This window comes from Neofelis nebulosa, chromosome 3 (assembly GCF_028018385.1).
Source record: "Neofelis nebulosa isolate mNeoNeb1 chromosome 3, mNeoNeb1.pri, whole genome shotgun sequence".
NCBI classification, from domain to species: Eukaryota; Metazoa; Chordata; class Mammalia; order Carnivora; family Felidae; genus Neofelis; species Neofelis nebulosa.
The window spans coordinates 75,885,393-75,898,587 of NC_080784.1; the positions used below are offsets into that span (position 1 = coordinate 75,885,393).

Here is a 13,195-nt window from a genome sequence, read left to right on the forward strand (position 1 = left end):
TGCTTGCATTCCCACGGGTCTGGCACGAGGCCTGCTTTCTAGGCCTTCAGGTAAACACAGACTCTGCTCCCGAGAAGACACACACTAACAGCCTAATTTGGCTCTTGAGCCTTTTGAGGACAAGACTGCTGTATCTCAAAGCTGTTGTACCTCCTATATCAGGGCTTTTCTGTGTGCAGGAAATTATATACTCTTCCCCCAGGATCCCACACATACACACCCATCAGCAGAGCAAGTTGAGGATAAAACACAACTCCCATAAACAGGAACTTTATTAAACTACATGTTACATAAAAGAACATATAAATGAGCCTTTAAATACATTCAGTTCATCTTAAACAAATTTATATAGAAATTTATTTACATTTCTGCATTAGATACTTAAATTATTTTTCAAAGCTTACTACCAATAAAAGGTAATAGAATGATCACCTGCTCACACAGATGCATACACATAGGGTCCACAGGGCTAAGTAAAATGCCGCTTCTCAAGAAACTCAGCTTATTAGATTTCAAAGCAACAACACATTCTGAAGGTGCTTTATTTTAAGCAGGCCTTTGACGTTGAGGCCTCTGTTATGGAGGTGCTGGGGGTTGGTTTGGAGAAGCTGGTCCTGGGGCAGGTGGGTCCTTGGTTGTTGATAATAATAGCTCCCTCTTTGAGCTAAGGGACCTTTAGAAGCCATCACTGCAGCCGTGCCCCGACTTCTGTAGACTGGGAAACAGAGGCTTAGGGAGAGGGAGTGATTTGCCAAAGTCACATAGCATCAGTGACCAAGCAGGGACTGGGACCCTGGTTCCCAGGATCCTACCTGGAGGTCCTGACCCCATCGCTATCCACAAACTTTTGATCTCTTTCGTCCTTTTCCACCCAACCACGGGCCCTGTGCCTTGAATGTTGTTATCTGCACGGTTAAATATATGATTTCTTAGGCTTTTTGAGATGGTGAAAAACACTATAGGATTCCCATAACCATTTTGTGGGGCCTGTGAAATACGTATTCAAGGCTATTTTTATAAGAGATTTTGCGGTCAGGTGCCTTACTTCTTCAATCATAAAATTTACCTTTTCAATCTGGCTGACTTAGGGAAGCTCAGTTTCCAATTAATTTGGATGAAAGGCAACATTCTACAGGAGGAAGATTGTAACATCAACCATGTGGATTCGCTGAAATCCATCTACCGCTGTTGGATCTACACCAAGGTGTCACTACAATTTCAATAAATGACCAAAAGTGAAAAAGAGTGGGGGATGACTTTAAAATAACAAGGAAGTTTCCAGAATTGCTTCATTTCCTAATTAGCCTCAAAAGGAAGTAGTGAAATGGGCAGTGAGTAGAAACAGTACACGTTTTCTCCCTTTTGAATAAAGCCTTTTTTTCCCAAAAATTTCCTGATGATATAAATTCTTCTGAAAGTAGTTTCTTTTTTTTTTTATTTTTTGTTTTGTTTTTAGTTTTTTTTTTTGTTTTTTGTTTTTTGTTTAAAAAAATGTATTTGTTTTTTCTCAGGACTTAAAAACCGTTGTACCACAAAGAACAGACATCGACATTAGAAGCATCATCAGTGGCATAAATAATACGCACAGACCCTCCCGGCTTTGTGTTGCATTCGCAAGAGAAGGAAGGGCTGGCTACAGGCAGAGAGAGAAGGGAGGGACAAGACTGGGAGACAGAAGGGTTTGTTTTTCCCTGTAACTAGAGCGATCCCAGGTCATAGCAGCCTTCACTCAGTTTTATAACAGATACACAAATGGGGAAACACAGAAGGGGCAGGTGTGCTCAGCCAAACAGCCCCTCAATGCCTTTCCATTAAAATATGGCACTTCTAAGTTCCGGAAGATCCAGCATTTCTCCCAGGGGCGGCTCCCCGTCTGCAGGGAAGGCGCTGCCCATGGTGCCTGTCCTGAGCACATGGGAGCATCCGATTTCCACGCACCAGTCTCACTTTCCCTCCTGCTCACAAGCAAACCCTCACCCGAAGTCACACACAGAAAGATGAGCAACACAGAGAGACTTCGAGGAGACGGTGCCAATCACAGAGCACCCAGGGCCTGCAGAGAAGTCCAGTTGCCAGCAATGGACGGTGTGTGGGCAGGTGGAACCCTGAGGCCAGGGAACACAGGAAAATAAAAATGTCTTCATATTAAGGGTTTTGTCTTTTTTCCTAGGAGGCATTTCATTCTGCAAAAGGAACTAAAATATGCAGTTTTTGTAATATTCAAAAATAAGTTTGGAATAGGCAAACTGGCCAAAATTCTTTTACTCCGTACGGAAGAATGTCATCTCAGACATCTATGTTTTTCATGCGGTCTCTGCTTGGGGAGGAGTGTGTGAGGTGCCAGCCGTCATGGTGCACATCCAGACTGGGGACTTTACAGCAGGAGGCGTCACAGTGGGTGGCAGTCCACCAGCCTCCTGGACCACACCTTCGGTGACATGAGCGTTAGTGGCTGGCACCAGGGGGTGACTTTATGTGAACAGAGACATCCGGTGCTGGACTGTCACAGGAGTCAGTCCTCACCACCTGAGCCCCCAGCAGCGAGAGGACAGACACCTATCACTTCCGTAAGGGATCGAGGGTTTTCCCCAGTGTGGTCGGATCTGAGTTTTTCAGTCTGAGGGAGGCCCTTTCCCCAGCCCCTCGGCCCTTTGGAGGCATCTCTGTGTTGGCACTGGGACCCCCAGCAGACTCCGGACACTTTTTGGGGGCCCGGGCGCTACTGGCCCGCCGCAGGGTGCCGCTGTCCTTGGGGATGGCATCCTCGGGGCTACCCTTCGGCCTCGGCTGACGCTGGGAAACAGTCCGAGTGATGCCAGGAGCCTTGGCCACGGGAGGAGAATCTGTTCTCATGGACCGAGATGAGGACGCAACTGTGTTCCGGGCAAAGCTCGGCACGGGAGGCGGGACACGGGGCACGCTGGGGGGCGGCGGGGCCTTGGGCTCCTCTTCGGGGCTCTCGGAGGTGGAGCGGCAGATTTTATTTTCCTCAGGCTTCTGTCTGGGGACGTTCCTGAGGGGCTTGGCGCTGGGCTTCTTGAACGAGCCCCTGGGCTGCAGGGGGTGTTCCTTCCCGGGCCGGACGCTGCCAGAGCTGCCGCTCCCCCTCGCCAGCCTCGGCTCCTCCGGCACGGTCACAGCCCCTGTAGAGGGCCTCCTGGGCGACACGTCCGAGGTCCCCCGCACGGAGCTCCGGCGCGACCACTGCTGCTGTGCTGGGCTGCTGGGGGTGTCCCCGGGAGGCCGCTTCCAGCCCACCGAGCTGCGGCTCGACCTGGAGATGGGCACGACTTTACGCATGCTCTCGCTCTCAGAGGCTGTCAAGGTCCGCACAGGCTTGGGCGCCGCCCCTTGGCTCCGCCTGGCACTCACTGCCTTGGAGGTCCCCTGGGATGCCTCTCTGAGGGAGCTTCTCTTTGGTGTTGTCGCATCCTTCCCTTTGGCAGGTCTGTCCCTGGGAAGGGCGTCCTTGCAGCTGGGCTCACTCTTCCCGGAGAGGGGAGCAGAAGCCTCCCCGGGGGGGCTGGAAGGAGGGTGAGAGGAGACCTGGCTGCCTGTCTCTCCAGCCCCAGAGGACAGGGAGCCATCCCCACCACCCCCCTCCCCTGGCTCTGAGCAGTCCAGGGTCAGCGAGCAGTCAGTGGCATCCGAGATGTAGAACAAAGGGCCGGGGTCTTTGCTCTCAGGGTCGCTGCTGCCTACAGATACCAGAGCCTCGCCACTAGGTTGGTCGGGGGCAGATCCATCATCCCCCTGCAGGGCTGGGCTGAGACCCCCTGGGGCACTTGAGCTCACAGGCAGCAGGCCACTGTGACTGACAGCGAGGGACTGCATGCTCCCATCCCCCAGAGACACGGGCTCCACGGAGCTGAGGTCATTCAGGGTCAGCCGGGGCACCTCCTCTGGGCCCTTGGGTCCCTGGAGGTCGAACTGAGCCAGTCCTGTCACCAGCTCATGCTCCTTAATCCCCAGAGCCAATGGTGAGAGCGGAGGGGACCGGGCGGGAGCCAGGCCCATGGGCTCGCTGTTCCTCTTTTGAAGGATGCCCACCCCACTGCGCCGAGCTCGAGGGAAGAGGGGCGCAGGGTCCTCGGGTCGGGGGACTGGGAGCTGGCTCTGCCAAGATGAGGGTGGCTCAGGGGCCTCCTCCTGGCTCTGTGAGGCCTGAGGTCTGCGTGCATGGCTGGGGTCCTGGGCCCTCGGGCCCCCAGGCTCCATCCAGGCCAGTGTGGGCCGGGCTTGCCGGGGGCTGCTCCGGGGCAAGCTGTTAAACTTGCTGGGTTCCTCGGGGCTGCCAGTGGAACTCTCCAGGAAGGTCAGCAGCTCCCGGTCAGCAAAGGCGCCCAGGGAAAGGCGAGAGCGGCGGGCGTTAGGAGGTCGGTAGGAAGGGCTGACGGGCCTGGGCTGCAGGAAGGGGGGCAGGTCCTCTGTGCCCTTCTTGGTCAGCAGCTCCACATCATTCTCACTGCTGCTCCGGCAGAAGCCCCCGAGCTCCCCAGCTGCCCAGGAGCGACGCTTCTGCTCCCGCTCCTTCAGCCGCTGCAGCTGTCTCAGCTCCTGCACCGCCCGGTCCTGGTTGTCCTGAACGAGGGGTGGAGAGAAGCCCCAAGACGCATGAGACGTGTGGAACGTGTGTGCAACTCCAGAGCCACCTGCCCTAAGACTCCAGTGAGATATACACGCAGGGAGGAGAGCCCAGCGTAAGCTTCACCAAGAGAGATACTGGTGTTTGCACCTGTGTGGGTGTGGACAGGGCTAGTTCTCCCAAAGCTGCGTGGGGGTGGCCCCACCAATCTAAGCTTATCGTCCCTGGGCCCAACTTGCAGCTTTCCAGTCAAGGCACTGTCCTCTAAATGTAGGCTGTGATTCCACACATGCCTGCCACTTCATTTCCAAGGGAACCCAACTTGGCTTCTAAGCAGGGCAAGATGGAAAGGACTTCCAGGGAAGGGGGAGTTAAGCAATGGCAGAGAGGAAAAAAAGGAGTCAGAGATCAAACCTCCCTGTGGCATCTGTGTTGACTGCATCTACACACACACGAGCAGCACATTCTACTTAATGCTTTGGATGCATAAATGTATACGCTAGATATTAAGAGATGCCTTTCAAATCTCTGTTCCCTGAATGCTCTTCAGTAAAGAACACCAGAGAGGTCATGTTGGCTCGGTCCCTCATGCTCCACCCCCTTCCACAATCAGACAAGATGATTTGCTTTATAAATCCTTCGATTACCCTTCACCCAGCTCCAAGTACCCAGGCCTCACCCCAGCAAAACTGAACCAGAACAAATGTATATGCTAAAGCACATTTTACCACCTGGCTGTGCACTTTAAATATATTTGTATCACCTAAATACATCTGTATCGTTGTAGCCCGGTCCTCTCCGCTCTCGCCATTGGCTCTGGGGATTAAGGAGCATGAGCTGGTGACAGGACTGGCTCCGTTCGACCTCCAGGGACCCAAGGGCCCAGAGGAGGTGCCCCGGCTGACCCTGGATGACCTCAGCTCCGTGGAGCCTGTGTCTCTGGGGGATGGGAGCATGCAGTCCCTCGGTGCCAAGTCCCTCGGATCTCACAAGCCACGCCTGTTATTGGTAGTACTTTTTACTTGAAGATCAATTTCCTCAAATGGTGGACTTCCCCTCCAAGTTTCCTCGAGACTCTGGCTCTGGCTGGGGAGGCATGGCCCTTCCTGCAGCTCTGGTCCAGCCTCTCCAGTGTCCCAGGTCCCCCAGGCCCTCTCCCCCAAAGCTGCCTGCAGTGGGAGTGGGGCCAGGTCCTGGCGCTCAGAACAGCTGGGCGGAGAGAATCACACAGGTGGCCTCTTGGGCCTGCAGAATTCTGACAGGGAGTGAGGGCCTCAGAAAGAGCCAATTTGGCCTCTACCACCCACCACCGCCCCCCTCTGCTGAGCTCACTGCTTGGACAAGGGAGAGGAAACGTGGCCACAGGCTCAGCCTCCTTCTCTTAGCTGGAGAGAGGAAGGAGGGGTTGAGGACTCAAGTCACTCTGGCCTACTCAGGGCTGGAGGGAAATGTGACCAGTCCCACAAAGGAATTCAGCTATGGACAAACCTGCATTTAAATACGGGGGAGGGATAACGCGCACAAGTATTTGGTTCCTCACCACCACTTGAAGTAAAGGGATGTCGTTTTGTCTTTAACGGACAGATGAGAAGTTGTATTTGCAAAGCCAAGGAACCCAGAGTTTTCTGGCTCCTACACTGAACCCAGAGATGACTGGAATCGGAGGCTAAAGGGCAAGAAACGCGGCCGTATTGCTCAGACGGCAGCAGACCCCTAAGCGCTTGAGGATTTCTAAGCCTGCTCTGGCTGAGGAGGACACAGTTTCTGCAGTGCCCACTGCCTGGCAATAGCCGTGGTGTCTGAAACAGGTGAGAGAACACCTTCCAATCATCCCACCGCAACAAAGGGTTCCCCCAAAGGGGAAATTCTCTCCTGGGGAGGGGGGGGGGAGGGAGACACTCAGGATCTTCAAAGACACTTGTTAATATCACGGCTGCCATCATAGATGAACTTTACTAACATAACTCTTTCAGGGCATCAAAGCAGGTGTTGGTGTGAGCAGCACCTTAGCGGAGGCAGCCAACGCTGGGCTCCCGGCGACCGGGAGGTGCTCGGGGCCAGGATGGCACAGACACTTCCCGGTAACCCCAACTGAGAGCGTGGCAATGCTGCCTGGGCCAGACTTCCCTGAAAGCGTGGAAATGCTGACCCATCTTTCTGCCAGGGACAGAGGGCTGGGTGCGGAAAGCGAAAAACAAAAATCCAAACAACTCAGAAAACAGGGAGATGCCATCGGCCATACCTTAACCGCTTTGTTGAATTTGACACAAAAATCTCTAAAGATCTGAAGGCACTCGTCCAGTTTCATGGTTTCTTTGTCTTCACAGAAAAAGTCTATAAGGGTGTGGGCCTCGTCCTGGAGCTCTTGCTTCCAGCGCTCCAGTTCTGTCAGCTTTTCCACAGCGAACTGCGGGAAAACAAACAAGCACACGCTCAAGTCAACAGCAGTGAAGAGACTTTCTGCGCCGTCTAGTGCCCAGGGAAGCCGTGCTCCTGGGCTCAATTTCAAGTCCAGAAGGGAAAATAATTCAACCCAAACAAAGCCCTGGGGAAGCAAGGTGAACTCCTGTGTAAAGGCCTGGAAGCAACAAATGAGCCTAAAGAGCTTTAATCTACAGAATGCCTCTAACAAAATGGTAGCCTTTAAGGCTACTGAAAAATGACATAGGCGTAACGTTGGTTTTATTAAGGAAAACTCATTCTGTATCTGTTCTTCCTTCTAAGTGAGTCTTGGGGCGCCCGGGTGGCTCAGACGGTTGAGTGTCGTTAGACTTTGGCTCAGGTCATCATCTCATTGTTTGTGAGTTCGAGACCCACCACTGGGCTCGCTGTTGTCAGCACAGAGCCCACCTCGGATCCTCTGTCCCCTTTTTTTCTCTCTCTCTCTCTCAAAAATACATAAACATTAAAAAAAAGGTCTGATACTGGCCAAGGGTTCACTTCAGGGTGCCAAAAGTCACTCGTACTGATGAGTTATCCTGTGGAGGAGGAGTTTAAGCCTCACCTCAAGTGACCTGTATCAGTGTCAGTGTCATCCCAAAGGACTGGAAGCCCCTGTGCCTAGACAAATGCCCCAGCCAAGACTTCCTAACCATGGTGCTTATCCAAGTCAGCTCAGATGCTGTGTCGACAGTGCATGCTCATACCCCACCCATGCGATTCAGTACGTCTGAGGTGTAACTGCCACTGGTATTTTATTAAAACTGCAGGAGACCCCGATGAGCCCCCATGGACAGGAATTACTGCCCTACACAAATCCATCCTCTTCACTTCTTCACCTCCTCCTCATTCTTCCAGGACAAAGTCTCCAGTGCCCCTACAGATTCAGGTGCCGAACACAACAAAGAAACAGAAACGAAAGAGGTTTGCTCTCCTCCAGTGAGCTCTCAGCCCTTTCAGGATGGGGACCTATCAGGCGCACGAGCACACTTCCCTGACACGCTGGGGACATTTCATGTTGAGCTGAAATGAGGAAGCAGCAGGTTAGAGGAGCCACAGCCGCATGGGGACCAAATTACTTGGGATCACACTCAAGTCAACCTTCTTTTTCACCAGGGAACAAGGCTTATGTGAAGAAGGAATGCGTGAAGTACGTGACTTTATAAATCACACAGATCTTGTTCTTAAAAAGGCTTCTATTTGAGACACTTCCTTTGAGTGGAAGGACCGGCCTAGGAAATGTGAAGCGATGGACTGCCCGCTCTCATGGAGTGGGATCGCTGCTGAAACATGCTTGGAGAAGGAAGAGAAGTTCTGAGGAGACACGTCACCTCTCACCCGCTCCCACACACTCTCCCCCATAAGAGTCCTTTCCTTACACCAAACACACTCAAGAGGTAGTAGGAAACCAAAACTATTCAGGAAACCAGATACCAGAGAAAGTAACCATCTGAGTCAGTAGCCCGAGGCAGTGTGCGCATTCATGCTGCATTATTCTTTATGGAGAGAAGGGTATTCATGAAAAGATAAATCTTTGCCTGTCATTCTTCCACAGGGGGAAAGGTGGATTCTAGCCAAGAAAAACTCAACAGCAGAAAAACAGGACTCTTGACAAGAATCTATCTACATGGGATAGATTAGCTTAGCTCCTCCTCCCATGTCTCATCACTAGATCCTGTGGGGATCGAGAGAAAACCAGGAAGGAAAAACTTAACATGCACTGTGGTCACCCTTAGGACTTGGGAAAGTGAAACATTCCAAATATGGGTGTGAAAAATCACCCGGCTCAGAGTCTTTTGCCAAGACTTAATTTTTGCAGTCAGGACCACAAATGGCCGTCCAGAGCCACACTGGCCAAGTATAATGGACAAGATATCAGTAGCCGTGCCAGGAGACTCCACTTTCCGTGTCTCACTTGTTTGCTCCAGACTAAAGTTCCAAACCAACGTATTCGTTATTTCTTGCCCAGAGGGTCAAAATACTGACAGAGATTTGCAAGACTGTGTTCTTGTCTTTTCTCTGCTCAAAAAACTTCAATGTTTCCCCATGGCTAAGAGCACAAAGTCCAACGTTTTCCCTTCATGGCCTGACCCCGCCCTACCTTATAATATTAATACCTGCTCCCCCCCACCATTTAAAAAGAAATTGAACATAAAAAAGAAAAATAAATAGCTGTATGAGAACATTTTATTTACAAAGATAAAAATGATTACGAGAAAGAAGCATTTAGAGTCAAACAAGGTTGCCTTTAAAGAGCAGCCTAGGGGCACGGCTAAGACAGAGCTGCTTTTCATCATAAACCTTTCTGTGCTGCTATGTAGCATAAAATATTAATATTTAATGTAAGAGCCAGGGAATGAGAGATCCAGGATTCTCATCTCACTGTGGGATGAGATGGCCTTCCCCCCGTATTTCTGGATTTCTCTCATTTGTCTGCATGTGCTTACTGCTAAGAGCTTTCCTACCTGTTAGACCATAATTTTTTTTTTAATGTATGTTTATTTTTGAGAGAGAGAGGGAGTGAGTGGGGGAGGGGCAGAGAGAGAGAGAGGGAGACACAGAATCCGAAGCAGGCTCCAGGCTCCGAGCTGTCAGCACAGAGCCCGATGTGGGGCTCGAACTCACAAGCCGTGAGATCATGACCTGAGCCGAAGTTGGACGCTTAACCAACTGAGTCACCCAGGTACCCCAGCTTTCCTACCTGTTAGGTATTTTATGGTGGTGTTTGCATTGTGGAGAAAAATCTGTGCACTTTAAACAGAGTATTTGTTTGGTTATATCTGAAAGAAAATACATATTTAATCATAAAAATAAACGTGCAGCAGAACCAAAGTGTTCGCTGATGGGAGCTGCAACTTCCAATATTTGATGTAGCTTAATTCCGAGGAAACGAGTGAAAGCTGAGGTTGGCAGGACCTTCGGAGCATGCCGTTCCCGGCACCAAGGGTGGCCGTGCTGCACATGTGCCGCCTCGAAAGGCGCAAAGCACGGATACTGACGGTAGCATACCACTTCCCTGGAGACCAAAAGCATGAAAAGCTGCCCCTTTTTTTTAAATAAGGAAGATACAAGAAGTATGTCAGACTATGTGATTAGTGAGTCACAGTGAGCTGTCACAAACACGTCCACTCGGCTGTTTTTTGTTGATGTTATTCAGAGCAGCTCCCGACACACCCTGTGTGGCTGATGTGTTTGGGGTGTTGATAGTCACGGCTATCGTGTGTGCTCCTGCTCTCATTATAAAAACATGCCAAAACCTGGCTTGTTTCTTGAATAAAAACAAGTGAAGGAACAACAGCCCAAGTTCTCAGGTGTCTATGATTTCCGTGGAACTCCCTTCTGTTGTCCAAAAGTTGGATTAGGAGGCAAGAACTCGTACGCTGCGGTTTCGAAGCAAAACCTGAACTGCCACGCATATGCCGTCAAGGGTCAGCACCACATGCCGATACCAGTTGGCTACAGCGCGGGGCAATGATGGACGGGGAGCAGGGGTAAAGGGAGGCCAGCCCTAAGCAAACACCTTACGTGCAGACCTCATTCAACAACGCCTGCCAGAAAACCAATGTGGCAAGGAATGGGCATTGAAATACAAAGTTCCTTCTACTGAGCTGGGGAAAAAATACATGAACCGGAACCCGCTGCTTCCACAAACGCGTGCAGATTTAACCAGCCCTGCCAGGTGCCTGGAGCCGAAACGAGAGACGGACTCAAATCACCCACAAACCTGAAGGAAATCTTCCACCTGCTGACAAAGTTCACCATCCCGCTGAATGTTTTCCCTCAGAGATCTCGTCCTGATAAAGAGCGAGCGCAGTTCTGCCTCCGTGTTATCCAGAGATAATCTGAAAGAAGAAAGGGGAGAGAGTGGGCAGTTGGCACAGGGAAGCCATGTGTCACGCAGGCACGTCAAACAAGACTAGCCGTTGGTCAAACCTAGAAACAGAAGGGCAGAACTACCGCGATGACATTTACCACCCCTGTACTTAGACTCAGATACTTAGACTTCCCTCTGGAACCAATGCAAAAGCTCTAACTCACGGAAAGCAAGGCAGTGTAGACATTAAGGGCAATAAGGAGATACTAAGCAGACTTCATGTGGCCACAGACAGCCAGAGTAAGCACTCGGTATTTCAGAGAGAACTAACCATGCAGCTAACAATTCTGCAATGACAGAACTGATCATTTTTTACATTTCTTACATTTTACCTTTGTTACATACATCACATCAAGATTGGTAGTGCACTGAGTGATATTTTTGTCACCAGGTAAAGTGAATAGGTGATACCTAGAACCCAGTGCAATTCACTTAGCAAATTCATAAACTAGAATGCTTTCCTGCTTCTATCGCAAATTCTAACTTTTCGTCGTGCAATCACGTTTTCCACCTTCACTGGTCATCAGCATCCATTTATGATCTGTCTGTACTTCACCAGGATACCTCATCTTCTATTTCAAAGAAACAAACTTTACTGACTAGGTTTTCTTCTAAGACAGCATCTAGCTGAACTTTCCCATCTAACCAGAAATGTCAGAACAAAAATGTAATGATTATTTCTATGTACACCTCTTAGTAACATTTCTATACTAGTCAGAGGAAAAAATATTCTCACACAAGTTGCTTTCAGAAATTCAAAACCAAAACAGTTTATATCTTTTAAGATGCTCATTCTTTGGGGGAATAATCTGAAAATCTATAAACATGAACTATGAACTATTCACAACTTTGGACCAATAATTTCCCTTTGGGAAAGACATGTAATCTGTGGTTAGATGTTCACAGTTAATAATACTGAGCCACTGGCCAATGACAGGGCTTAGCTTGAAAAGCTGCGGCTTATGTATTTATGCATATGGTTCATGGCTCCCCTAACTAGAAATAGTCACACAGATAACAAGCAGGTAACACGAAGGGTGCCGGAGCCAGCTTGCAAGAGGCCACTGTGGGTGTTGGCATCCCCTCCCAGCTCCTCCCTCAGTAAGGCCACACGGGTAGCTTGAAATCTGCCACCGTAGCAGTATTTACACTATGGAAATCAGCAGGTGCTACAAATTAGGGCTTCTTTCTGGGAAAGCTGGATTTACCACTGGATACATAGATATGTGCTGTAAATTTAAAAACACGGAACTCTGGGGAGCCTGGGTGGCTCAGCTGGCTGAGGGTCCGACTCTTGATTTTGGGTCAGGTTGTGATCTCACAGTTCATGAGTTCGAGCCCCACATCAGGCTCTGCACTGACATGACAATGCGGAGCCTGTCTGGGATTCCCTCTCTCCCTCTCTCTCCACCCCTCCCGTGCTCTCTCTCAAAATAAATAAACTTATAAAAAATAAAAACACGGAACTCAACATAGTACATAGACACAGATTATAGCTACATTAAAACACACATTTACACTGGGATAAGAAGCAAATTAAAGTGATGTAAACACAGCTTTATGTTCGGTAGCTACTTTCTCTGTTGAGTGACTAATTTAAATACAATCCTTTCACAACCCTTGGTATGGTTCCAACTTCTTCTAATGCAATAGAAAATCAATGTACCATGTTAGATTCTACAGGGAAACAGCCCTGGACGTTTGACTGATATATGCCAACTCCCGAGGTAATAGGCTGTGTTGTTTGAGCTCTACCTGTTGGGTGTGGAGGGATTTGAAGTTCTCAATCCATACTGTTTTTACACTGATGATATTCATTAGAAAAGACTGAAATGGGGTTTTTAGCTTAAAAATAAAAGATTAAGTTTTCAAAACCCCCAATTTCCAAAGATGCACACACACCTCTGTAAGCAAATAAAAGGAAGGTCTGAAAATTCAACAAGACAAAACTTTTTAAAGTTATAATATCTTCACCAGTTTTCATTAAAAAATAGCTTCAAAAAATGTGAATCTTACAATTCACTTTCAGTCTTCCTTGCTTACCTAGCAGCCTCCTGAACGTGATGCAATTTTTCAGAGAAGTTTAGAAGAATGGCATCTTTCTTTTGGGCTTCCTAGAATAAAAACAGAATTTTCTCTCACTGTATGTATAAAACTGGAAGGAAACAATTTTCCCAAGGCTTAAAGGAACCTTAAAGTTCTTGTTTTTATGCTTGGTATATTCAAAGCAATTCACTGAAACATGAACTCTGATATTCTTAACAAGATTTACCAGAACTCCCCTACTCTCAAGATAT

The 13,195-nt window shown here is 49.3% G+C and overlaps 1 protein-coding gene across 5 annotated transcripts in view; it reads right to left on the reverse strand.

The window, feature by feature from the left end:
* Window positions 1-254: 254 nt before the first annotated feature.
* FHDC1 (FH2 domain containing 1) overlaps window positions 255-13,195 on the reverse strand; it is a 43,196-nt gene continuing 30,255 nt past the window's right edge. For all 5 annotated transcript variants that reach the window (XM_058721141.1, XM_058721139.1, XM_058721140.1 and 2 more), the window contains exons 9-12: window positions 12,942-13,012; window positions 10,749-10,866; window positions 6,828-6,992; window positions 255-4,581 (exon numbers count right to left, since the gene is read on the reverse strand). In XM_058721141.1, the coding sequence (XP_058577124.1) occupies window positions 2,560-4,581; window positions 6,828-6,992; window positions 10,749-10,866; window positions 12,942-13,012 (2,376 nt within the window). In that variant the 3' untranslated portion in view covers window positions 255-2,559. The remainder of the gene's footprint in view (window positions 4,582-6,827; window positions 6,993-10,748; window positions 10,867-12,941; window positions 13,013-13,195) is intronic.